At 33.8% G+C, this 27,895-nt stretch overlaps 3 protein-coding genes across 3 annotated transcripts; 1 reads left to right on the top strand and 2 right to left on the bottom strand.

Moving 5' to 3' along the window:
- The first annotated feature begins 243 nt into the window (after positions 1 to 243).
- On the top strand, positions 244 to 4,388 carry LOC110655740 (replication factor C subunit 3). The gene is made up of 11 exons (XM_021812174.2): positions 244 to 428; positions 555 to 665; positions 941 to 973; positions 1,400 to 1,568; positions 1,734 to 1,915; positions 2,295 to 2,431; positions 2,557 to 2,655; positions 2,764 to 2,833; positions 2,910 to 2,984; positions 3,661 to 3,706; positions 4,146 to 4,388. Exons 1-11 carry the CDS (start codon positions 345 to 347, stop codon positions 4,202 to 4,204), a joined length of 1,065 nt encoding a protein of 354 aa, XP_021667866.1. The 5' UTR covers positions 244 to 344; the 3' UTR covers positions 4,205 to 4,388.
- Positions 4,389 to 6,413: 2,025 nt separating this feature from the next.
- LOC110655735 (cationic amino acid transporter 2, vacuolar) lies at positions 6,414 to 14,167 on the bottom strand. The gene is made up of 14 exons (XM_021812164.2): positions 13,671 to 14,167; positions 13,100 to 13,301; positions 12,920 to 13,004; positions 11,904 to 12,044; positions 11,674 to 11,792; positions 11,496 to 11,592; positions 11,205 to 11,377; positions 11,040 to 11,106; positions 9,844 to 10,002; positions 9,297 to 9,543; positions 8,729 to 8,837; positions 8,289 to 8,401; positions 7,072 to 7,147; positions 6,414 to 6,843 (listed from the first exon to the last, which is right to left on the bottom strand). The coding sequence occupies exons 1-14, from the start codon at positions 13,831 to 13,833 to the stop codon at positions 6,687 to 6,689; spliced, it is 1,908 nt and encodes a 635-aa protein (XP_021667856.1). The 5' UTR covers positions 13,834 to 14,167; the 3' UTR covers positions 6,414 to 6,686.
- A 3,654-nt stretch (positions 14,168 to 17,821) lies between these two features.
- Positions 17,822 to 27,315, bottom strand: LOC110655737 (BTB/POZ and MATH domain-containing protein 4). The gene is made up of 4 exons (XM_021812167.2): positions 26,804 to 27,315; positions 26,353 to 26,698; positions 25,339 to 25,618; positions 17,822 to 18,364 (listed from the first exon to the last, which is right to left on the bottom strand). The coding sequence occupies exons 1-4, from the start codon at positions 27,184 to 27,186 to the stop codon at positions 18,096 to 18,098; spliced, it is 1,278 nt and encodes a 425-aa protein (XP_021667859.2). The 5' UTR covers positions 27,187 to 27,315; the 3' UTR covers positions 17,822 to 18,095.
- Between the last annotated feature and the right edge of the window lie 580 nt (positions 27,316 to 27,895).

Here is a 27,895-nt window from a genome sequence, read left to right on the forward strand (position 1 = left end):
ATTTAAGTAAGTTTTGATACAATTTTAATTTTTAATTAAATCGATATCTCTTCGAGTCTGAATTAGACTGAATTCAGCCTACATTAATAAATCCTAATTATCCGTTCAAAGCATTACTAATTGGCAAATTTGATATTAAGATCTACTACTAAGTTAATAATAAAATATAAAAAAATTAATATTCATAGTGGGTCCCATACACACATGGCTTCCTTCCGACTCTATATATATGTGTGCGTGTATAGGGCTTAGCTTAGCTAATTCTCTATTTCCCGCCTCTTTCTCTCCCACAGTCGCAGGGTCGGAGATACTCTGTATTGAAGGATCAGAGGTAGAAGTAGGAGATGTTGTGGGTGGACAAGTACAGACCCAAAACCCTAGACCAGGTTATGGTCCACGAAGACATTGCCCAAAACCTCAAGAAGCTGGTACTCCTTTAATCGAACTTGTCTCTTTCGATTCTTTCTTTCTTCTGCTTTCAAATAAGTGTATTCGTCTAAATTCTTAGGGTTCTAATGTGCTTATTCGACTATTTTACCTTATTTTAATTTAAGGTCACTGAACAAGACTGCCCCCATTTGCTTTTCTATGGCCCCTCCGGTTCTGGCAAGAAAACCCTAATCATGGCTCTTCTTCGTCAGATTTTTGGTTCCAGCGCTGAAAAGGTCTCACTTACTCATCTATTGCCCTTTCCGTTGTTACAGAGAAAACGAAGGAAAATAATGTGATATGGTTTTTTTGAAAAAAAAATTAAAGAAAAAAGGTTGTTGTGGCTAGTAGTGAATGAATTAATTTGCAAGGGCATTATATATATATATATATATTATCATGATTTATTACTAATTGCTACGAATAATTAGTAAAGGTAAATAATTTTAGCATTGTTTTATTTTGTCTTTGTGTTGCAATAAATTAGTTATGGGATATTATTTGATTGCAGGTGAAGGTGGAAAATCGGACTTGGAAAATCGATGTAAGTTTATTGTCTTTCTCTTTTCTTTTCCACTTGAATTGCTTGATTGATGTTTCTTAAGTAACTGAATTGTTATCATTACAATTAAGTTTTAACCATCTTTCTAGGAATTTATCTATGTTTGTTAGGTTCTTTTGGATTTGCTTTTCTCTTGCGTGTTTCTTTCCTCAGAAAGATCATACTTTCTAATAAGTGTTCTGCATAGGACACTAGTGCAGATCTTTTGATTTGTGAAGTAATTATCCAAAAATATACTGCATATTTCTCCCTTCTTTATGCAAAGATAATTTTTGACTCTGAATTCAGCAAAAATTTGTGATAGATGTTGGTATTTTAAGCTTGATAGAGTAATGGCCACAGTTGGGAAGATGTTGATTAATATAATATGAAAAGATAGACTGATTCACCTTTATAATTTCATTTTAGGCGGGAAGTAGAACTATCGATTTGGAGCTTACTACATTATCAAGCACAAATCACATAGAGCTGAGTCCTAGTGATGTAGGCTTCCAGGACAGGTATGTTGTACAAGAGATAATCAAAGACATGGCTAAGACTCGTCCAATTGACATAAAAGGGAAAAAAGGATATAAAGGTAATTTTATTGTTCCCCTCTTCCTTACCTTCTTTTCTCTCGTTTGCACTATTTTATCTTACATTACTTTTATACCTCAGAATCCATATGTAATTTGACATATCAATTGCAATTTGTTACTTGGTGCAATAGTGCACTGATAATATTCTACTTGTGCAATTTCAGTACTAGTGCTCAATGAGGTTGATAAGCTTTCAAGAGAAGCACAATATTCTCTTCGTAGAACTATGGAGAAGTACAGTGCCTCCTGCCGGCTGATTCTATGCTGCAACAGTTCTTCGAAGGTTACTGAAGCAATTCGGTCTCGTTGTCTGAATGTGCGAATAAATGCACCTTCAGAGGAACAGGTTGGAAAAGGTTTTATTGTCTTATTGGATTTTGATACTTGTACTGTTTCAATTAATTGCAGTTGAATGGAGCATCTATTGCCCAACAAATTTCTTTTCTTCTTGGGGGGAGGGTGGCTGGAATTATGTTCACAATCACAAAAATACATTGCTTGTGTGCCAGGATAGTATGCGGTTGAGTGCGCAAGTTTTATTTAGTATTGCCATGGTGTTAGGTTGTTACAAGGACAAAAATTCTGAGCCAGTCCTTCCTCTTTTTCACTGTAGTCTTATATTTTGTAGAATGGTTGTACAAAACATTATGAGAAAAAGGTGCCAACTGAGATTGTAAATGTGACTACAGTTTGTCTCATATTATGAATTCATTTTCTTTCTCCAGATTGTTAAGGTATTGGAGTTCATTGGGAAGAAAGAAGGGCTGCAACTTCCTCCTGGATTTGCTGTGCGAATAGCAGAAAAATCAAATCGAAGTTTAAGGAGAGCCATACTTTCATTTGAGACTTGCCGTGTCCAACAGTTAAGTACCAAAGCACCTCTCACTGATTAGTGTTGCCTCCTCCTTTTTCTTTACTGCAAAGATAGAAAATGTACTGTCACCTAGATTCTTATGATTGTCTTCTGTGTTCTTCATTTGACTGTAGATATCCTTTTACAAGTAATCAAGCAATACCTCCAATGGACTGGGAGGAATATGTTTCTGAAATAGCATCTGACATAATGAGGGAGCAGAGTCCTAAAAAGTCTGGTTCTTTGCCATATGATATTCTCTGTATGATTTTTTTGGTGTTCTAAGCTACCTATTTCTCTATTTAAACTTTCTGATCAAGCAAGTCCTCTGTATACTTCAGGCTTTTTCAGGTTCGAGGGAAGTTGTATGAACTACTAATTAATTGTATTCCTTCTGAGATTGTTTTGAAGGTAAAGACTTAGTGTAGTTTTCTGCTCCTTATATTTTCACTTTTCATGTTGAACTTCAGTTATGTTCTTATCTCAGAGGCTGCTTTATGAGTTATTGAAGAAATTGGATGAGGAATTAAAGCACGAGGTCTCCCATTGGGCTGCATATTATGTAAGTTCATATAATTTTTTGTTTTATTACAATAATCATTCCATTCTTGCTTTGAGTAATCTGATAAGGTGTTTTTCAATCACCTCTGATTTCTGCATCTTTTGATTAGACTGTACCACTAAAGCATATGAATGAGTTAGGCATTATAATTATATTGATATGAGTTCAGTGTTTTTTTGTCTGCAAATCAACTGGATCTGACTTAATTATGCTTTTGATTTATGGATATTTTTCTCTAACTTGTTTTGTTGATTGGAAATGACTTGCCATCATAAATGTGTGCATATACACACAAAAATAAAGCTTTAGCAGATATTCAGTTACTTCTGAAAGGAATATCTTCTAGTCAGGTTATGGGTTTGGTTACCAGATTATGATTACTTATTCTACAAGTGTTGCAAGTGATGTTTTTTTCTGGTAGAAATTTGGAATTCAGTGCAAGGGGACTGATAAGTCTGAATATTTGATGATAGGCATCTTGGAATCTTGATTGAGCTAAGTTGGTTGGAAATATTAAGTGTGACAACTTCCATGTAGTTTTATAGCTGATTAAAGCCAAATGAGTCTAGCAATTACTGTCATTTTGTTTGTCCGTTGATGTTGTCTTGGCAGTCAAGATCTGGTTTTTATACCTTTTATTATTATTATTATTATTTGATTTCTTAATTTCCCACAGGAGCATAGGATGCGTCTTGGACAGAAAGCCATATTTCACCTTGAAGGTACATAATTCTTGCTGGAAACTATTGTGAGAGAATCAGCTGCTACAAAAGTAAACTTATTGTCATGCTTTGCTTCCGTTCTTCTCCAAAGTTATGAAGTTTGTAATGAAAACATCATTTCATTTTAGCATGTCAGCTGTTGGGAAATATTTGTCTAAGTTTTATATTTCAGAAAACTTCTGACCAATAACATGCATGCACTATGGCCGTCTTTCTCCCCCTGTTCTTCCACGTCAGCTACTAAATTTTTTGCTAAAAATATTTTTTCATGCATCATAATTTTTCTTTAACATGTTCAAGACATGTAATGTGCACCCATTCCATCAGCTATAATTTACTCATGACAGCATAATTTTGCTCAACCGTGTTTTAACTGTTTACTTGGGTGAACTTACCCTGACTGGCTCTTGGATGGTGCTTATCTTGATTAATTTTGCAGCTTTTGTGGCTAAGTTCATGAGCATTTATAAGGCTTTTCTCATTGCAACATTTGGATGAAGAAAATAGCAGCATTCTTGTGTGCGATGTTTGAATGTGTTGAAGACCATGCTATTAATTCAGTTGCACTGAAGTTCCGGTGTTTTCGTCTGTAATCAGTTGTGATCAGATGAGCAAAATTTTTATTTTCTACTTTTGCACCATTTCTAATTTATAGCATGTAATGAGATTCAGATCTTTGTTCTTCGGCTCTTGCATGGGTTCATGCCTTTCCCTTCTGCACTGCACCTGCCACTGTACAAAGAGTGTCTATACGAGCTTTATTTCTATCAAGGCATAAATTGCGGGGAGATGGTTGTAGAGGGTCTGATAGAAACTCTTTAATCAACCTTCTTATAATAGAATGACTAGATTGATTTTAATAACAAATCTCAACAAATCAAAATCCAATATCATCATTTGGCGCTCAACCAGGAGTTATAAATTTCTTACTAGATCTATTTAAATATATTATATGATTAAAAATGGCTAAGACTAATAAGATCTCTTATAATTTCTTATAACATAAAAGTTGTAACAAATTTTGTTTGAGTTTTTTTCTTTATAAATCCATAATATTTTTAATAACTTTTTGATACAAGGAAATTCAATTCTTGTAAGCTTAAAATAATAATAATAATAATAATAATAATAATAATATAAATTTTAATTGTTCTTAAATTGAAGGTTTGTTTAATTTTGCATTTCAAATGCTTGGAGAAAATGTAGAATCAAGTGGTTGATGCTCCTTTGTTTTGATAAAAACTTGATTTAGTTTTTTTTTTTTAATAAATTAAATTCAAGTTTATTAATGCACAGATCATTTAAGTTATGCTGTCAATTTATTTTTTTTTTCCCCTCTTCCCATCGTTTAGAAAATGAAGAAAAATTGGACAATTTGGAGAATAGCTTTCATATATGATCTAGATATGTATTTGTAGAAAGATCTACTTGTATACACAATCAAGATCATTTCAAAATAATTAAGTGTGTTTAATATAAGTTTAATTTTGTATAAAAATGAATTTAATATTTTTAAATTAAAAATTTTTGTTTAGTATTAGAATCAATTAAGATATGTGTATATAATTGAAATCTCGCTCATGGCGGAAAAAGATTCCCAATTCAACTCTCCGCAGCCTCCTCCTGTGTACTCCTTCTGTTCTATATATATCTTCTTGTTAGCTAGGGAATTCCTTTCTCAATGAAACCTACTTAATCACATTGAATATTTGATGCATGAAACAGTTGAAGAGAAAATAACAAGAGGAAAATAAAGGTTATTTTTCATCCTTCCTTTATTTTCTCTTCCTTTCCAAACAAAGGAAAATGTCAATTATTTTTTTATTGTCATATGTAAATTCTCCAAACTCCTGAACTCTTCTATAGGATCCTGGTCTAGCAACATCTTCCACGGTCTAAACGACTTGGCTTTCTCAAGTTTTTCTGAAGAATTTGGATGCCAAATTCGCTGCAACAAGACTCTCTCCAAAAGCTTCCACCTTTCCCCATAGTTTACATCAGGGAGCGCCCCATTTTTGGCGAATATCCATCTTTTGGTTGGATTCATTTGAATGGGTTGGTTAAGATCTAGAGCATACTAGTAGAGCTAAAATTGTATCCTTAATTCATGGTTGCTGCTCCACCAAACTATTGCAGTCCATACAACATGGAATGCCAGAGAAACCAGTAGAGGATAAACCTCCAGATATGCTTTTTCTGTTCTACATATTCATTGGCTCCAGTCTAGCAATTTGTGTCCAGCATGCTAGCCTATTGCGGCTGTACCATCCAAAAGACCAGGTTTCATTTGTTAGTGGACGACAATACTTTGTTGCCTTGATTTTACTCTGAAAAGCATTTGGACTCGAGACCGTTCTTTATGCATCCTACCGTTAAATATTCAATAGGGATTGTAACATTTTTGAGTTTAGCTGAGGTGATCTGCACTTGGCTTTTTGTTTCAGCAGAGTTCTGATGGCCGGCATCCAGCGAAGATGATTCCTAAATCAGGTGTCAGTCTTTTGTACATTGCAAAGATATTATTAGCCTTCATTTTGATTTTTATACTCGGTGCAATTTTTACATTGGCTCTGGAGAATCTTCCAAGACCGATAATGCTGGCCAACTCATCTATGCAATACTGATTGATGTTCCTGAATGTATCATTTTGAAAATTACATCTAAATAGTCTTAAAACATATGCTATCCTCATTGTGGGGTTTATCACTGTGTCAAGAAGAATATTCATTAGGCAATGTAAACAAAAGAAGAAGAATATCTTCTTCCACTTTCAAACTACTTACAATGCTTAAGCATGTCCCCATGTCAACCCTCTATTATAATATGCTATGCACACGACTGATTTGAGCCACTGTAAGAATACATACAACACATAGGGAAAGGGGGAAAATAATATAAAAAGCCAAAAGAATGGGGGAGGGCATGTTTGGGGAGAATGCCATCATACAACAAAGAGATTCTGTTGTGAGAATCCTGGATTCTAAGCTAAACTATATCCAGAGCTGCGATAAATCTCATCAGCATGAGCTGCAGGCACATAGACTGCATCTAACAGTGAGCTGTGAGTTCTCCCATAGAATAGATAAACGAACACTCCAATTAGGAGCCAGATTGAAACACGGGTCCAGGTGGCAACACTGGAAGTTCAGAGAGTAAAGAAAATAAGAACAAAAATGAATGTGATCCACAAATATAGCATATGTAAGAAAATAGCAAAAGATGGACAGCATTTTCTCAAGGTCCCTTAGTATTGACAAGAACACACCCACGCCCAAATCCTTACGAATGCAACAATATTCTACTAAATGGATAAATTATAATTCTTTTGAATGGTAACAATAAATTACAGGTGATTCAACACTCACCCAAGATTAATCAGCAGATATATGTTGATGAGAATGCAGGTGATAGGAAGGAGTGGAACAAATGGACAAATAAATCCTGAGAGAAAAAAAATTCAATATTTCACATCAATTAACCAAACTTTTAAATAATTCTCAACAATGGACAAAAATGAGTACGCACATATATTTTCCCACTATACTAATTCAGAAATAATAACTATAACAGTATTAAATAGAGATAGGCCTTGAATGGCAAGATGAGTACAAATAGTAATCCTTCAAGAATGCATCTGTGAGCCAAAAGCTTCTGAAGCGGATGTGCATCCTGAATTGATTCCTAGATGAGATTGGGCTCACTATACATGCAATCCAAGTTAAACTTAATACTCTTGGGGATGGTACTAGTAGGTGACTAAAGGTTTTGATTTTACTTGAGCCATTATGTGTTATAGAAAAAGACAACTTAACTCAACTCAACTAAGCCTTTATTTCAAAAATTTGAGATAAGTTACATGGATTCTCTTTTTTCACTCTAAACAATTTTGAGTTAAATTCTCGGAAATGTGTAATGCTTCTAGGTCATGATGTACTACTCTCCTCCCAGTCAGTTTAGGTCTACCTCTTCTTTTCTTTCTATCATCTAATCTAATGTGCTCTACTTGTCTAACTAGAGCCTCCGTAGGTCATATTGTGTGCTTAGCCGTTCCCAAGCCCGAATAAAGGAGGAGGGTTGCGGTAGGTAACAACCAGCGTAAAAATTTCGTCACACCTTATGATATGGATTCAAATATTATAGAAAAAGACAATACCATTAAAAATGTCCCATGCTTTCTAGTGACTTGAACCAGTTAAGGTAGCGTGCCAAGTGCCAACATTGAAAATTCACTCACTTTGAAACAGTTAATACATGAACAAAATCATAGCAACTGTAGCATTCTTGGAGTAATGTTTTTATTTGTGATAAATGAGGCTAGTGGACATGCATCCAAAGACATTCTCCAGTATTAGGACCCAAACTTGTGATACACCTATAGGAAGCAAAACTGTGATGATCAGTGTGTCACAACAGACAATGCCTTGTTCATTACAGCTGGTATTAGAACTGATCTTGAATTGTTACACATGCCGTGCCCAATTCTGGCACAACACATATTTTGATATTAAGACAACTAGACTGTCTTCCAAACTAGACAAATCTCATCAAATGGCCAGCAATACAAAGATAAACGAGCACATACCTCCAGAATGACCAAAGCTGTGTCTTGCATCATCTTGTTCAATAAGATTCAGCACAATCAGACCACACAGAAGGAGAGCACCACCAATACCACACAATGTAAAGCGAACAACCCTGATGAAAGATCCAAACAAACAATTAACTGGTTTTGAAAGAAAAGCACAATTGATTACTTTGGCCATTACACTCAAATCCAATGCCTGGCTCTAACTTTGATTTTAAGTCCGTCAAATTCCCAAAAGTTTCTCTCCCTCTTCTTTTAAAGCCCCACAACTAGTTTATAAAGTAGCAATGAATTGTTAATCCACACAAACAATTGTAGAAAGGAAGACTGGTAATTTTTTAGATACTTGTGACAGGTCTTCAAGCTAAATCATTGGGGAAAGTACTTGAAGATTATCACTAACGCAAGCAAAATAGACGTATTCTTGATCAACCCACCCAGGAAGATTCAAATCCGTGGCTGCATATGTAAGAATAAATGCCCCAATACATGTGAATGCTATGGTCCAGCCAGCAATATTTCTTCTGCTTTCTTCTTTTAGTACATCTAAAACAATTAACAAATAGAAGAGGATCAGAAACTGCAGAATCTAAATTATCAAAGACAATTTTACAACGATACTAGTGAGAATGCATTAAGCTATCAAACTTCCATAAATAAAATTTAGAGAAGGCAAAAAAAACCATGTTTCAATTCAATAAGTTCAACATAATAATATCCGTACAACCAATGATTTTCAAAATTAGGATGCTTGAACATTGTTTTAGATAGATGCAATGCAAATGTAGAATGCACTTAATGAGAAAATGAAGCATGTTAACCAAAAGGGTTGAGAAAAGCACAATAGCATTTGGAAAGCATAATCAAGCATGTCCGGAACAGGCCCCCCTCTCTTTGATGGTGAGTGGATTGGATAAGTAGGATACTTATATTACTTAAAAGATCCTAAAATCTCAATGTATGCGAGAAAAGTTAAAATTTAAAACAAGCCTACAAGAAACTTACAATTGCCTTGATCTTGTTTTACAATTATAGGATAATCAACTACTGCATTTTTGCCCAGCAAAGGCGAAGTACTTGAAGCACCACCATCAACCTCAGACTTTTCACCGTTACTACGGTACCGCAATGACACAAAATCAATTGTGTCCTGAAGTGAGGATGGAAATGGAACCTCATCTGGTGGGACATATCTCAGTATCAATACAGAAATTGCAACCATGGTGAAAGCAAGAAGTGTGCCCACGCTGACCTGCACAAAATGCCACGAGCCTGAATTAAATATTATGCTGAACAATAGTGTTAATCACCAGCGATACAAAAAATTAAAAAAGGAAAAAAAAAAAACTGATGTTTAGCATAAAATATACTTTCATCTTTTTCTTCTGAAAATAGGCAATTAAGTACAGTTTTTCAAAAATTCAACATTTTAGTCAAAAATAGACTGAAAATGGGATCTAATTGGTCTCATTGACATGTAAAAAGAAAAAGAAAAAGATCCTGATCGTAAAAAAAATAAATAAATAAAATAAAAATAAAAATCTCTCCTTACCATTCCTGCCAACTGGTCAACATCCATAAAAAATGCCAATGTCGCAGCAACAAAGCCAGTTGCCAACGTGCTCTTTACAGGTACTTGTGTACTTCTATTAACATCTGAAAAGAATGATGGCAGTAATCCGTCTCTAGCCATTGCCATCAAAATCCGTGGCTGCAAAGGACAAAAAGATGGAATACATCTAGAAGTCATTACTCAGAAATAAAAGATCCCAGTGAGTAGTAAATGCTAGTTACCCAAAGAAACAAAAGGCCTCATAAACCACGTAATGTAACTCAGCTCATATTTGGTTTATTTTGTGAAGTAAGAGGAAAGAAAAGGAGATCAGATTTTCCTTCTAAGACATGTTTCAATGGTATCCAACAAGAAGAATATTTATGTTGAGAGTTATTAAACTGAACAACATTCTAGCATCTGCTCAAAATAAGTTAAATATCCTTAACCTTAAGTTCGTTATGCACATGGCTTTGTGTTCAAGAACCATCACATTCTTGGAAAGCCTGTCAACACACGCCTCCGTATTATGTTTTCCTCACTAAGTGAAGCTAGAAAGAAGTGATACTTACTATCTTCAGCCCAATTAATCACAGAAAAATCAGAAGTTAGATCTGATACATTGTCATTTTTGAACTTTTTTATCTTTCAAAATGTTGGAACAGCTAAAAAGATTCATATTGGAAAGAAAAAGACATATACTCTCGTATTAACATATTTAAATGATCCTTCTTCAATCAGTGAGACAGGGATGTGCCTCTTTCAAAATTATGAAGAATAATGAGGCAAGATAGTGTATGAGGTCCACAGCTAGAATGGATTAACTGAAAACGAACATTGATACTACTATATAATGTGAACTAAGATTCTATTTAGGCAGACAACTTGCAACTTAAAGAATCAACCAATTTAAAGAGAGACACAATGCACAAAGCATCCCACCTGTTTCCATGGCTCTAACCCAGAGGTCACAAATGGGATAACTTTACCGTTACACCAAAGCCACTCTAAAGAATCAACCAATTTATAAAGGAAAAAATAACACTCATTAAAAATGATAGTAAATGGAATTGGAGTCCCAAAGACAAGGTGTTGAGCATAAACACCAGCATTCATCATCTAATAAACCGTACTAACAACTTGCCAGTCAGTCAATTAATTATGATAATGTGACCTTGAAAATTCCACCTCATTACCTGAGGAAGAAGTGAGCCCATCAGTGTTGAACAGAGTGCCATAACAGCTCCAACAGTTATTATGTACCTGGAATCAAATGCAACAAAATAACTTATAAACAGATCCATAACATTTTGGGAAAAAAATTGATGCACCATGTATTTTGACCAAATCTGCAAACTTACACTGCCCATTGCATGCCATGCTCAGCGAATGCAGAGGAGATGGGAGTATCAGGATTCAATGCATAATAAGGTACCAGCCCTACAATGACAACTGAAACTAGCATGTATAAGGCACAACAAATAGACAGTGCAAGGCCTATGCCCAGAGGCAAATCTCGTTGAGGATTCTTCACCTGTGAAGAGTTTACAACACAAATGAAGTTTATAGGTTAATTATGCTATAGATAAGGGGAAAGAACGTAAAAATAATAAAACAAGAGAAGAAAACGAGGGGCAAAAAGAAGAGAATACCTCCTCAGCAGTGCTAGCAACTGAATCAAAACCAATATAAGCAAAAAAGACAGTTGCAGACCCTGCGAGCATCCCATCTACTCCGAAGGCAAAATACCTATCAATTAAACAATTATTGATCAGCTATGCACTTCTATAAATCATAATTTAAGTGAATTTACAATTGGGAGCCTATTACCCAGTGGGAAGTCCATATCCTCTCCATCCAGTCTTGAAGCCCAGGTAACTACCAGCTATTATGACAAAAAGCATGACACAGACATTCACAGTGGTGACTGTACCTTGTACCAGGGTACTCTGCATGAGATTTTATTTGAGGAGTTAATGCACACACGCACACATAAGACAACACTTTCCATAAGGAAATGCATGAGAAATATATAGTGATAAAAGATGAAGGGAAGTTACCTCCTTGATTCCCACACACAAGAGACCTGTCACAATAAATACTAAAATTGCTGCAACAGGGTCAACCACAATATCCAGCCAAGGAATGTGCTGACGAGCTAGAAAACAAGGCAGACTATCCTGACCTCCGAAAAAGAATGCCTAGATGCACATAATAGCAAAAATAAGAAGAAAATTACAAGCACAAGTTGAAATGCAATCAAAGGAAAACAAGCCGACTGGCATGCACATCAATACCATCTTTAGAACATGATACCTCGGTAGAAAACAAATGACGGCTAACAGATAAAAGAACAAAAGAAGGGGAGAGAAAGAAAGGACAATTTATACAGTTGATGAAACATAGTTGGTCAATGCGTAAGGCCTTTTCCTCTCATCCTTACTTATACGGCTAAGCAAGATCAGGATATGGCCCAACTCAACTCAGCATTTTAACTTTTTGATTAACATCCGAAGACATTAATAAAATGAATTTTGTGGTGAAAAATTTTGAAAAATCATTAACATATCAGAAACTCTTGCAAATTCAAGAGGTCAAACTAGTTGGTAGAGGTTTGTATTCTTACAACCTCGTAAAATACAACTTCCCCTAAATTCTAGGCAACACTGAATAGTATTTACATGATTGTCACTATGAGTTCAGATTTCAATTCTTTGGTAGAATATCCATTTACATAAAAGCTAAACCCAAAAAAAACAAACAGAAAAAAAAAAAAAAGACTCCCATATTACCTCTATCACTTGAGTATATAAGATGAATTATTCACATGTTCATTTCTACTGGACACCATAATTGAAATAGCAATCTTATTAATTTCCTTTCAATAAAAAAATCTAAATTAACAAAACAATGCATAGAAATAGTTAAATATTAGCGTGTTCCAGCATACAAAGAGAAACAATTTAAACAAACTTATGATTCAAACAATGACAAAAATAACTAAACCAAAAATAAAAATTTAGAAAGAAAAAAAAAGGAAAGGAGAAGAAGTTCAGAGTAGAAGAATTCACTGAACCAGATTTGGGGATATGCCACGAGCAACTGCTGATCCACTAATTGTGTATTCCAATATCAGTGCCCAGCCAATCAACCATGCAACACTGCACATCATTATTGCCAAAATAACTAAACAGTAAAAAAATAATAACTCAGATAGAATATGTTACGGAGCTTCAAATAGATTCAGCGTAGTTACCCCTCTCCAACACATATATAAGAATAGTGATAGGCACTGCCAGCAGATGGACAACGACTTGCGAGCTCTGCATAGCAAAAGGCAGAAAGAGCAGCGGCGATTCCAGCTATAAGAAAGGAAATCGTGAGAGCTGGACCAGAATGCTCTCTAGCAACCGTTCCAACCAGAATATAAACTCCAGCTCCAATTGTCGAGCCAACACCTGATGAGGGAATGCAACAGTTCAATGTAAATTCATAGATGGGAAGTTATAGCACACAAATCACTGTCCAAAAAGTTGAAAACTGACAAGAAAAACACAAGAAGAAGTACATGAAATGGCGTAAGTATTAAATAACATGAGACCAGGCCAGAAGCACTCAAAAAAGGAGGTGATATCCAAAAACAATAAATAACAAGAGGTTAAAATCATGTTTGTTGCCAAATCCAAATCATATCAAGTAAAGTTCAGTTAGCATCATTTCATCAAGAAGCCAGAGTCCAAAAAAGAAAAAACGAAAGAACAAGCCAAACTCAACAGCAAGACCACAAAACAAAAAGGCACACAGAAAAGAAGAAGAAGAAGAAATACCGATTGCAATAAGGTGAGGAACAGACAACTCCTTGGCTAACTTATGGTGAGCATTAGCTTTGGCATGTGCAGAATCAACCTGTTTTCTCCTTACCAAACTCCTAACACAACCTCCCAATACACCAAATCCACCATCTTTGTGTGAATCAACAAGAAAACCCATCAAAATTCCCAACTTTTTCTTTGCTTTAAAACCAGAAATGATAAATCAGAAGAACAATCTAACAAATTGTCAAACTGGGTTTTCCCAATTTACAAGGAAAAAAAAAAACTGAATCAAGTCCCTCTAAATTATGTACAGAAAAAGAAGCTAGGCCAAATCTGCCCGCATCCCAAAACACAGAAGCCGGATTCCTTCTCGGTAGAGTTTGATATTCCAGGACGGAAGCGGGCAGAATCTATACTCCTGCTATTGATAAGAAAATATAATGGAACGGAAACAGACAAACAAAGCAAAGATGTCTCCTTTTAAAAGTCCAAAAGCAAAGCACTGGAGCTGCCCGTTGCCCCGCCCCGCCCCTCCCCTCCCCGCACTTTTAGGGAATTTATTTTATTTTGTAAAGTTAAATTATAATTTTTTTAACATTAATAATATTAATTGAAGATAATTGTACGATTATTTTATTAATATTTAATATTAATGATATTTTGGTGCGCAAACTGAACTCGAAATAATGGGAGGGCATTGGGAGTGGAGACAGCAAATAGCGTCCTATATATATGCCAATGGAAGGTTCAGTTCATGAATCAATTCTCATGGTCGGTTGTGCAAGTTGCCCTTTTTCAGACTGTTCTTTAAAAAATTTTTTAAAAATTCTTTTTAGTTATTATTATTATTATTATTTTATTATAAAAAATAGATTTTTAGGAGTAGGAATGGTGGCCAATGGGATCCATGTGAACCACGTGATTACTTATCAAAAGCTACTGATTTATTTATTTATTTATTTATTTATTTATTTAAAAAAGCATTCATAGTTTGTAAAAAAAAATTATAGAAAAGTAATAAAAAATTTCCTTGCCATAAAAATTAGGAAGTAAAAATTTAATACTGAAAGGTAAAATTTGCATATGCATCAAAGGAATTAGGATTGTAAATTGTGCTGAGGAGCATAATTGAAAAGTATTAATATATAGGAATGTATTAATTTTTTTTTTTTGTAAATAATTTAATGGCTAATTTATGTATTTCATCATTTATAATTTGGATTAAAAACAATAATACTTTAAATGATGGGGCTTAAATTAAATAATTCATAGTTGTAGGAATCATATTCTAATCAAATCAAACAAGAAAAATAACCCAATACTTATCCCTAATTAGTGTGGAAAATTCTTTCTTGCAATGATTTCAATGGGCAATATATATGAAAAAGTAAAGTTAGTTGTCTAAAGTTACCTATAAGATCCTTCTCAAAGATATGGGGCTGAGTAGCCAACTGTTCAAATATTGTAAACATGTAAAATCAGATTTTTTTTTTTTTTTTATGAGAGGTTAAGAATGTAAATTCGAACTTGACATTTATCAGTGAGTCGGGTTTGTGTGGGTATTCAATCCAATCAACCACTATATAAACAGGTTGGAATTTGAAAAATAATATCCATGATATGTTTAAATTTTACATATTGGGTATGCGTTATTTTAATCCGTTTATATAAATATTTAATTAAATATAGATATACATTTTTATAATAATATATATAAATTTCTATATTTTTCATTTTATATAAAATCGAATTTAAATATTTTATAGAGCCATTAAGTTTTTAAAATATAAATTATTAATTAAATAATTTTTTATGTAAATTATTAATTAAAATATATAAAATTAAACAGTTCAAATTTTAAAAGTATTAGTTGGATTTAGAAATGAGTATAATAATTTTTATGGATATCCTATCGTTATTATCTTTGTGAATAATATAATTATAACATTTAAATTAAATTAAGGTAAAATTATAAATTAATTTTTAAGTAAAGAAAACTTTGATAGGATTAAAATTTGAATTTAAAACTTTGATTAGCATATTGACCACACAAATTAGAAAATTATTATAAGAATTGGATGCTTGCAAGCATAAAATTAGGGAATGACATAGGCAATCTACCCCAGAGATCACTTGAAGCCTCATGCAAGGGAAAATGACTAAAATAAGCCAATAAGATAAAGAAGATTAGATTCCAAACCATGATATGATGGAATGAATCCACTACCTACAGAAACGCGGACAGCTTTTGATAGGGAGAAGACCTTTTGATGATGTGGGTGGACAAGCCATGGGCATCAATTAGTTCTTGACTTTGTTGGTGATCACAATAGATTCGCCATTAATCAATGTTTTCAATTTGATGATGGCGGCTTTCAATAGTTAAAAGTGAATATTAGAACTTGGGCTCCTTTTGCCCTTTGAATGCTTGCTATGATGTATTATGATTTGACGTTTCAAGCTCTTTGAATTGAACTTCTCCTGGGTCAGTTGGAACTTTTCAATTCCATTGTTGAAAAGTGGAAATTCTAAATTTTCTTGATTTGACCCATTGTTGAGCCTATTAATGAAAGCAAATTAAAATGAAGGTAAGTCAATTATTCCGGAAGCATTGAAAATGCAACGCAAGTAGCCCTCCAATGTATGAATGTAGAGGTGCTTTCACAGACAGTCATGGATTCAAAAGGCCTTGGAGTCCTCCCAGCAGAAAAAATACAAAACAATGTCTATCAATGGTAATGTTAATAGCAAAACACAAAATTGCCCGTAAGTTGTATAGCCAAATGGGCACACAGTAGTACAACTGGACACATGACAAGATATAAGTTGGCAGGAGACAATTGGGATGCTTGTAAATTGAAATTCTGACAAAGAAATTACAAAGGCCCTGTGCCACCCCAATTGCAATTGATTTCCATAAACAAAGTAGTAAAAACTTTGTTTGAGATGAAAACCTGAAAAAGAAATAGAGGAAGTTGCATTGTAATTAATTTATGTTTGCTCAATCTCCAAGTTAAATTAAAATCATCCACCTTTTAACTTTGCCAGAAAATAATAATAATAAAATCATCAAAATTTGAGCAACGATCATTGTTTTAGTGGGGCCGATCTCATGTTCTCATGTTTAATTTTTTTTTTTAATTTCTATGCTCCCTTATTTAATTTTTGGGAATAATTATAAATTAAAAAAATATATTTTTAATATATTGCTAATTAAATTTTGTGACATCATTTCATATATTATTATAGGATAAAAAAATCCATACTTTATACACGGTCACAATTCAATTCAAAATTAAAATGAAATCAATTTAATTTAAAAATTAAAATAAATTAAATTATATTTAATGCATATCAAAATTATTCGTCCAAACTTTAGCTAAAAGTGAATTTTTTATTTAAAAAATTAAAAATTTGACTATCAAATTTTATAAACTTAAATAAATATGAATTAAAATTAAATCATAATTGGGACCTAAAATAAACCCTAATTTTAAAAAATAACTCCAAAACCATTGATGTTGAGCTAGTTTTGTATTAAATTTATTTATCTAATTCCATATAAGAACATATTATCCACATTTAAATTAAAATATTATACAAAAAAATCTTCGTAAGATATATTTTTTTTGAAAGTACAAACGCCAATCATTAGCTCAAGTTCTAAAAAACTCATTTAAAAAATATTAAGTACAATTGACATTGTATCCCCAATAGTTGTAAGAATATTTCTTTTAAAATTTTATCAATGTAGAGGATACTTTCAATGAAATTAAGGGATTATTTTATTTTATAAAGTAATATGTAGAATAATAATAATAAGAAAATCTATTTCATGAAACTTGTGCAAAATTATAAAATTTCAAACTCAAATCTAAGAAAGAAAAAATTAACAGAATTACCGAAGTATTTTTTTTTCATATAAAAAAATATTTTAGCTTGGAGCAACCCTCAAACAATACACTTCAAAATGACATGAAAAATTGACTGGGTCGTTCCTGATCCCCAGGCAGGTCCCTAAAATGGCATCAAGATCATAAACACATTTTAGATTAAGAAAAACAGTATGAAAGGACTATGATGTGCTCGTGACAGTGCTACCATTGGGTAAATAATGCGTTTACCAAGAAGCTATCAATTATCACCTCTTCTGTGCTAAGGAATTGAAAATAAGTGGGACTTCCCCCCCTTCTTTATATATTTTCCCCCTCTTTTAGTCAATTTCTCTGGACAAATTAGAAGTCATTTTCTGTTTTCTCCTTTCTCAGGATAAATTACAAGTTCCTTGAGAAAACACACTTGGCTTCTAGCTACATATTTGCCATCAGAGGCATCAAATCCAGCACATTAGTGATAATGAAAAGTTCCCTTCTTTTTGCTCTCCTCTCTTCTCTTTCCCATCAATGTCATGAAACCAGAGTCAAATTACACAAATTCTCAGTCTGCTTGCCCAGGGCTCCTGTTAGCATCACCATCATCAAGCTGGACCCATAAGCTTCGGCTTCTTTCCCCTCCACTTTCCCACGGTTGTTGCCTCACACTCCTATCATTTGTATCATCCCCATCTGAAAACTGTGCCCATACACTTCGGCTCTTCCCCCCCGCACTGAAATCCTCCTCACATCCTGCCACTGTCTTTAGGAGTTCTGACTGCAGTAATGGACAGTTCTCTTTGAGATACTCAAAACCGTCTGAGCGCATGACAGCTGAATGAAACAAGGCCATCAGAAAACAAGGTAATTGTGAGTTACTACACCAAGAACAGAAAACAAAAGAGGGGGAGGGTGGTTCAGAAAAAAATCAAAACCCTAAGCCTGATTCTCCATTCCTGGGTATCAGCCAACTATGGAACCTCCTTTGGTGTAAGAAAGTTTAGAAACAGAATGTTCAGGAGTAAAATACAGACAACATCAACCCCATTTATGGTAAAGGACAGATACACTGCAGATGAACGACAAAATGGCAATTGTCTTAGCTGGCAACTATACTATGCCCATTCCTATCACAGTAAATGCAACAAACTTCGATGATGAAATTACAGGCATTAATCCTGGTTGACAAGTCACAGCACAGTAGGAGACATGCATAGTTTTAGATTAAAAAGATGTTCAACCTGGTATAGCTAGAAGGATTTTTGAAATTATCATTACAAATTTGCTTTGGCAGAACAAATGCATTTCCAATTGTAATACAATCCTCAGTAAAGGAGGGATTAAATGTTTTCACCGCACCTAGACTGCCACATGAAGCAATCAAGCATCAAATAAAACAACACCCACTACACATATTAGTTAGACATATGGAATAGCACCTATATATCATTGCATATTCTTAACTTTTTCATATTCCAAAGAACCATAGGCACGTCAACAGAAACCAGACTGTCAACTCAGTCACTTTGATCCACAGTTTTTCTTGTTCAAGGCTCTCTACAGAGACTATACACTACGAAACAGTCAAAGCTAGGGCTGGGCACGGATTGGATATCCGAACTGTTGGCCTTTTATTTGATCTGATCCGAATACATCAGATCAATATTTTAATAATCTGAATTCCATCTAAAAATATCGGTTAATTGGATATCTGGCTTTTATGGTTTGGTTATCCTAATACTTTCACATTATACTTATATAACTATAATTTAATTTTAATAAAATAAATATCATGATATGAACTTGCTTAATTCCACCTTAGAAGCCAGCTTGCAGGGGGAGGGTTGCCAATCCATATATATAACACTCAAGACCTACTTTCTAACTTATGTGGAACGCATCATTCTTACCCCTTTACACTGTACGTCCTCGTACGGAAAGCTGAGATCATGGCTCACCAACCAGACAAGGTAAGGCTTTGATACTAAATAATATGAACCTGCCTAACTCCACCTTAAAAACTAGTTTGTAAGGGGAGAGTTGCAAATCTATATATATATATATATATATATATATATATAAAACACCCAAAATCTCCCTCGCTAACGGATGTGGGAGCTATCATATCATTTCATACTCAAATGATAAAAACCAAAATTTCACAATAACAATAATAAAAACCATCATTTATTTTGAATAATAAATTATGATGAGATTTTAAAGTAAAAAAAAAAAAATTGATCAAATAATTTTTTTATTATAATCAGCAAATAATTAATAATAACATTAAACAGATAAGCAAATAATATTTTTCATACCACATTCCACATTCGTACTTTCATTATGCTTAAAATTTAAATGATAAAATTGGAGTTCAATTGAAATTATGTTGCTCATTGAATACAAGGCATCTTAAAAAGATACACCAAATCAAAATGAAATTTATTTAGAAACTAACAAGTAATTAAATTCTCATTTAATTCTAGACAAACAAGTAAAATTAATCAAGCACAACTTTAATTAGGAGTTTTGGAATTTAAGGTTTTGAATATAACTTTCAAATCCAAAGTTTAAGGTATGTGTGTGTGTGTGTTCATAATCACATAAGTGCATGCATGTGCATTTGGATTAGTTTAAATGATAAAAATTTTCAATTGAAATTATATTGCTTATTAATTAGAAGGCATCTTAAAAAGGTACATCTAATTAATATGAAATTTATTTAGAAACTAACAAAATTAATCAAGCACAACTTTAATTAAGATTTTTGGATATAAGCTGTGTGCGAGCGTGTGTGCGTGCATGTATAAATAACTAAATTCTCATTTAATTCTAGGCACACTAAGGCACCAACGGGTTCTAGAGCCTAGGCACAAGGCGTGCACCTAGGTGAGACGAGGCACAAAAAGAAAAATTCATAAAAGTTGAATAAATGTGAATATTCCATCAAGCTTCAAATAATATAAAACTAAAAATAATAGTATCCAATAAGCATTCAAGGATTCATATATTAAAACTTGAATAATTTTTTAATGCCTTAAAACTAAACTTAAGCAATTATAAAATAACCACTTGTTATGATCTCTCGCCTAGGATTGAGTCATGGGCCTATTAATAGTAAAATTTGATCCAAAAGCTGAACTTTTTGCTTTACCTCGATTCTTTCCTCAACCTATCATTACTAAAAAAGTGAGCTCGTTAAAAGGGAGCTCTAACCTTAAACTCGTTGAAGAAGAGAGAGTCCAGATCTCAATTTAGTTGAAAATAATTCTGTTTGATATTTTATTCATAATCTGATCTCCTCATAAAGAGATTATTACATTATTTCACATAGAATTTTCTACTATTAGAAACCAAAATTTAAGGCCATAATTTAACATAATGATAATCAAAGTAATATCTTAATTGGAATATTTATTTTTGCTAATAATTAGTCGTTGCTGCTGTTGTTAAATCCACCTTTAATGGTAGTTTATTTGTTGTCATTCTTATCACCATTGACTGGAATCTCTTGTAGATCATGTCTTGCATAAGCGTTGCCCACAAATGCATCCATAACATCACTCCGTTTCCTTGAGAAAGAGCTTGTCCTTAAACTCAACAGTAGGGTAAGACTATGAATCACCCATAGTCCCTTTGGCCCATTGCTTCCTCTGAATCATCCATCTCCAACCAAAACAACCTCTTACATTGATACCCAGAGGAATATGGTTCATCACAATTATAGCAAAGCCCCTTCGCTCTCCATTCAACCATCTTTGGACGACTCAATCTTTTAATAAAAAGAGACAGAACACTTCCTAAACTGGAATTTTGTAATAACTAATAGCCCAGTTGGTAGTTGCCTTGGTTACATGCTGAATCGATGAAGTAGGTGTTGTTCTTGTACTGGACCATAAATTTGTCCAGTTTTCTTCTAGCTACTGTATCCTTTCAAAGGCTCTTGTCAGGTTTACAGTTGCCACCATGCTCAGGGGATTTTGCATCTATACATCAATTCAGATTGAATCTGTCAATCCTACAGTAAACAAATCAACTTGTTGATATGCTCAAACTATTGTTACACGGGTTAGAAGGCTCTGGAACTGACATTGACACTCTTCCATCGTCTCTGTTTGCTTCAAATTAGCCAATTCACCCAAAGGATTGCTACTGAGCGGAGGCCTGAATCTCAAATTACAATTTTCTTTGAATGCGTTCCACGATAGTTGGGGTTCATCTTGTTCTAATCCATAAACCAGAGTTGTGCCTCTCCTGTCACATGGAACGCTGTGAGATTCACCTTATCTATTTTTTACGTCCACTGGTTTGAAAAAAATTGTTCACATCAGTGTAACCAAATCAACGGATCTTTGGATCCATCAAACATTGGAAAATCCAACTTCGTATACCTTGGTACAACCCTTGCCCCGGGTCTCGCTTCTGTTTTCCTATCAATTCTATTGTTGCTGCCTTTATAGTTGTTACTACTACCTGAAACGCCCTCTATTTCCTTGTCTCGGCTCTTATAAGTTCCCTAAATGAACTCTTGTAATTGACGGGACAAGTTTTGCAATTGGGATTCCAGTTTTGACTTTAATTGCTTGATCTGATCTCCATCCTTGATTCATCCTATGCTACTCTTGCTCCAGTCAATGCTTGTGCTTCTTGGAATAGAGCCCTCAATTCTTCTCTCGAATCTATATCTTCCATGACAACCGGCTCTGATACCAAGTTGTTATGATCTCTCGCCCAGGATCGAGTCACAGACCTATTAACAGTGAAATATGATTCAAAAGCTAATCTTTTTCCTTTACCTCGATTCTTTCTTCGACCTATTGTTACTGAAGACGTGAGCTCATTAAATGGGAGTTCTAACCTTAGACTCGTTAGAGAAGAGAGAATCAAAATCTCAATTTAATTGAAAATAATTCTGTTTGATATTTTATTCATAATTTGATATCCTTGTAAAAAGATTATTATATGATTTCATATAAAATTTCCTACTATTGGAACCAACATTTAAGGCTATAAAATAAGATAATGATACTTAGAATAATATCTTAATTGAGATATTTATTTCTGCTAATAATTAGTTGTTGCTGCTGAATCCACCTTTGATACTAATTTATTTATTGCCATTCTTATCACCCTCGACTAGAATCTCTTGTAAATCAGGTCTTGCATAAGTCTTGCCCACAAATGCATCCATAACACCACTCTTCAATCTTCATCAAGAGTAGCATCATAATCTTCTTCATCTTTTTCTACACCTTCGCCTTGTTGATAATCATCTTCAAAATCGATATTTTCATCATCTTCATTATCTTTAAGAACTAAAAGAGTATTATTTAGTTCTCAAGTTAGTAGATGATATTTTTTCTTTTTCTTTTGATATACATCTTGAAATAAGCATAGATGCAACATTCTTTTTTGGAAAAAGATAATAAGAGAGTGGCAGTGTTGAAAATGAAAATATGGGAGGTTTGTGATCTTGGGTGTGGTGGTTTGATGAGATTTTGGTAACTAATTATCACCAACGATAATAATTTCAAAACTTCTTAATGTGTCAATATCTGATTCTGATCTATCAACAAATTTCAAGTTAAATAGTAATGATTTTTGTCAATGGAAGTATTTTGTTGAAGGTAAAAATAAAGAAGGAACGCCTTTCTAAAGCCTTGCATCTGGAACAAGGGACACGCCTAGGCAGATAAGGTAAGAGCCTGGTGAATGTCGCCCACCTTTCTTTTTTTATATTGGTTTTCGATCCAATCAAATCAGTTATCCTTCGGTTATCTTTTAAATAATTACATCCTAATTCGATCCAATCAAATCAGTTATCCTTCTTTTTTCGAATAGGTTTTTCAATTTTGAATCGAATAATCTTTTTTTAAGTTTTGTTTGTCTACCCCTAGTCAAAACCAGTTGTATGGAAGGTATGAGATGAAATAGCTAACCACCTTTGAATAATGGAAACTAGACCTTAAAATTTAATTTTGAACAAGCGACTATTCCAATGATCCAATTTATCAATATGCAATTAGTGGACTTGAGAAATGTAAATGCCATTAAATATGATTTACTTGAACAGCAATATATCTTAAGTTAATAACTTAATTCCACTCAACTCAAGGGCCAAATCTCAATCCAAATATTGTTGGGACATCAATGCAAATCATTCTCCTTTAGCTCTATTAGGGCCCCACTTCCTACTAGTTCTGTTATTGCAAAATCAAATCAATATTTAACACTTAAATTTTCATCAATTTAAGTCCACATCTTTCCTCCCCTCTCCTATTGCTTGGATATGCTCACAACAAAGCCATTTAGCCAATACTCCCTAAAATTGTTCTTAACTGATGTGCCCTTCACATTATAGTCATGCCTGTATGACTGATATATATTCACAAAAATAATTATCTAACACTTTACCACAATCAAGATTGTATTATTTCCATGTTAAATATTGACGATTGCATATCAAATTATCAATTGATAACACACAAACCAACGATTCATTAGCCAATACAACCATTACACCACCAACTGATGACTCAATGCATTTGCTAAGTTGGTAATTTTGATTTGAAAGATCTGGAAAGAATAGGTCTTAAACCTTGGTATAAGAAAGAAGGAAATTGTCAACCTTTCCTTTCTTTTTCCTATGATTTGCTAACTAGGGAGGAAAAACTAATTAAAACATTTTATTGAAAAGAGAGAGAATTTGAGTTCATTCTTAAAGTACGATTTGGATAATCATTTTAAGGAATAAAAAATCAATGAACACTTTTCCTTCCTACCCTTATTCCACTAATTTCCAAACAGTAAAATCAGGAGTGTGATCCTTCATTTCTTTTACTCCTTATCATTCAAACAAGAGTTAATAGTTATAAAAAATTCTCTTAATTATGATTTGAATGCTATGATCATTAAAGCCATGTTTCTAGCACAAACATCACTTGTCCTACTGCAAGATCTATAAAATGCTTCAGAAAGATACAATTTTGATGGATAAATAGGCTGTGATAATTTGCTTTGAAATTCTTTAGTGAGCACCAAGCAAGCAGTTTGCCAGCAATTACCATTATCTCTAAAGTCATCCTGTGGTCATTTTGAGACTAGCCTGAAGAGTTGATGTTGGGTTTCTTTAATGTTGATACTTATTTTGTTAGCATAAGGCTCTCTACAACAATTATGAGAGTTAGTTCAAAAGACTAGATTGGTATGTATCTAATGTTTTCACAAGGGTACATTTTTACAACTTCTCTGTCGCTTTCCAGTCTACATATGCATAAATATTTTCTACAAGTATATCTGTATATGCATTTGGGAATTTGTTTATTTGCATTGCTAAGAATTAGGAAATAATGGCAAGCAAATGAAAGTAATTTAAATGTCCAAACAAAAGGAAGTACTAATAAAGGAGGGAGGCAAGGCCTCCAACTGAAAATTTTCAGAAGACCCCAAAACCAAATATGCCCACAGCAGAGTATACAAATTACAAAGACAAAATAAATGACAGCAAACCATTCATTGTTAACCATTCCTTTCTAAGCAAAATGGAAATCCAGATACACAAACACATAAATGTTGCTCTGATTAATTCAAATGGTGGAACTAACTCAGACTATTTGAAATTTTACAACAGTTATCTCAGATGCAAGACGCTGCTATGTTGGTCCGAGTAAATTTACACAAATCAAAAATATAAATGATTAATCCACGAAAATATTGATTTTGTGCTTTGCACGGAAGCAGACAACAACGTTCAAATTGTGCTATATGAAATAGAGATCTTGATAAAGGAAAATCAAACAAGGACATACCTACGAGATTTTCTGCAGCAAATTTTAGGCAAACAGATTTCAAATCCAGAGCACAATAATGATCAGCCAGGGCAAGAATCTTGGCAACAGAATTTACAGATATATCCTTGCAGAGTACAGACTCACACATTAGTCTGAGTCTAGGTAAGTTATACTTGTCTGCTGCCGCCAACAATTTTGCAACCAAGGTATCGGATATAGTTGACATGCAAGATGAACTTGATACAGAAAGTTCCTCATCTTCAACCAGAGTATCTTTGTAGATAAAGTGAAGCAAAGCCTTTGTAATACACATGCAAGAGAACAAAAGAAGAAGGATAAAGAGATATTTATTGCAGTTGGCCTCTCACAACCATATTTGCAACATCAACACTGTCAAGTACTTAACTAAGTTCAATCCCAATCATTTGAAATACTTGCATACCATAAACTTTATTTAATGGCTCATATTTCATGTTCTCAGGTATTTGTAAATTCATAACTTTAATTTTTGTTTAAATTATCAATTAAAGTAATAACTTCCTAATATGCATGATAAAATATAAATTTACTTGTACAGTATTGAGTTACTTACGCCTGTACAGAATAAGTTTGACTCAACTCCGAATTATAGATACATAATCAACAGCTTTCTTTTTACCTAACATGCTGATTCTGATTATCTTGTGTGTTATTTCATATAGTTTTAGTTACTTTTGACCAATTTCACTATAAATACTAAAAAATTGGAGCACTGTCCAACTTTTTTTTTTAAATTTAATTTGTATTTTTTTAGTTAGAATGTTTAAAGCAAGGAGACATGTTATACATGGACACACAAGTATGATTCTGTTGAAACTTCCAAAAATTGTAATCTACAAAGTTTCTGTAACTGTGAATATATACTCACCATGGATATGAATCATTAAGGGTACAAGTATAAGCTCTATGGCTGTATGATGCTTCATAGTTAAATATTATGCTTCATTATTCAAAAATAAATGAAAATTACTAGAAGGGAAAAAAATCTGATACCTTGAAAACCTTAGGTTCCGTATCTGTAATAACTATCTCACGATTGTCTTCCTCCAATGAGTCAAAAAATTCACTCTCAAATACAGGCGAACGAGCAGCCAACACCAATTTGTGCGCATGAAACTTTTCACCTTGCACATTAAAAGTAATATCAGAACATTCCTCATTCTCCAGTAACATACCAAAATGGGCTCCAATATCCGACTCAGGGACCTTTATAGAGTGCAGCCTTGAGCAGTCTATTGCAGAAACCACAACCCCAACCGTACAGTGAATTTTCAAGCAATCATCCTTTAGGAAATTCGACGTTTCAAGCATTGCCCGTCTAAAGAAACGCTTGTAACCCCTAAAAGACCAGTAGAAAAAGAAACACCTAAATTTACTGCTACCCGATAAACAATAGCAAAATCAACATAAAATAGGGAAATAAAAGAGGAAATTGAACAAATACCACATGCTGCCGCGATACTTGAGCGTATAAGGCCCACTCTCAAGGGAGCGATCGAAGTGGCTATGGACCTTGTGCTTGCCTTCGCCACTCTGATCGATGAGGGTGAGCTCGAACAAGGCGCGAACGTCGGTGCCCTCGCTGGCTAGAGCGATGAAGACGGAAACATAGGAGGAATTGTCTTCAGGATTCTTACCGTCAGGGTAGAAGTAAATGGCCCACTGGTAACCGCCGACGGTGAAATTCTCGCTGGCGATGTGTTTCCCGACGCCGATGCCTTTGGCTAAGGAGTAGCCTTGGATGGTGAATCGGTGAGAACCGTTTATGGTTTCGGTGATGGAAAGGGAGGTGGTGGGGGTGCATGGCGGGGACGTGGTCGGGGGCATGGGCGTAAAGGAGAATGAGTGTTTGAACGGAGCGAATTTTTTTGGGGTCGGGGGAAGAAGTGAAAGGAAAGTTTTAGGGGTTTGGATTTGAAGGTTGAAAGAGGGCGGAATTGAGGGGAGGAAAAGAACGTGGATTTTGTAAACGGAAGAGAAAGTGGTGGGCCCTATCTTTTCATGGCCATCGTATTGGTGGGTCTACCGGCGTCAAAGGTATACCCATCTATTAAATATTAAAAATTCAAAATTGCAATTATGATAAATTTTCTATTTTAAGAATTTTTAAAATCACAGGTGAAAATTAAATGTGCATCTAATTAGATTTATTAAGATTATGATTAATTTAAATTTTCATTTTATAAAATCCAAAACAAATTATACACAGTCATCTTATTCTCTCTTTCTCTCTCTCTCTATCCTGTGCCCTTCAACTAGCAAAGACCAACAAGGGTCACTATTAAAGATCTAATCAATTGAGATAATTCTTTTTTATCAAATTTGAAAATTAGGATAAATTTTGATAATTATTTTTGAATTTATTTAATTATAATATTGTAATTTTTTAATTTATAAAAATATAACATAAAATTCGATCAATTTTTAAATTATACACAGTAAAATCTCTCTAACCTCTAATTATTAATTTTTTCAGTTAGACGCTGACTTGAACAGTTTCAGCATAAAGTTTAATCAGTATTTCTTTTTTCTCACT

This window comes from Hevea brasiliensis, chromosome 5, assembly GCF_030052815.1.
Source record: "Hevea brasiliensis isolate MT/VB/25A 57/8 chromosome 5, ASM3005281v1, whole genome shotgun sequence".
Classification (NCBI taxonomy): Eukaryota; Viridiplantae; Streptophyta; class Magnoliopsida; order Malpighiales; family Euphorbiaceae; genus Hevea; species Hevea brasiliensis.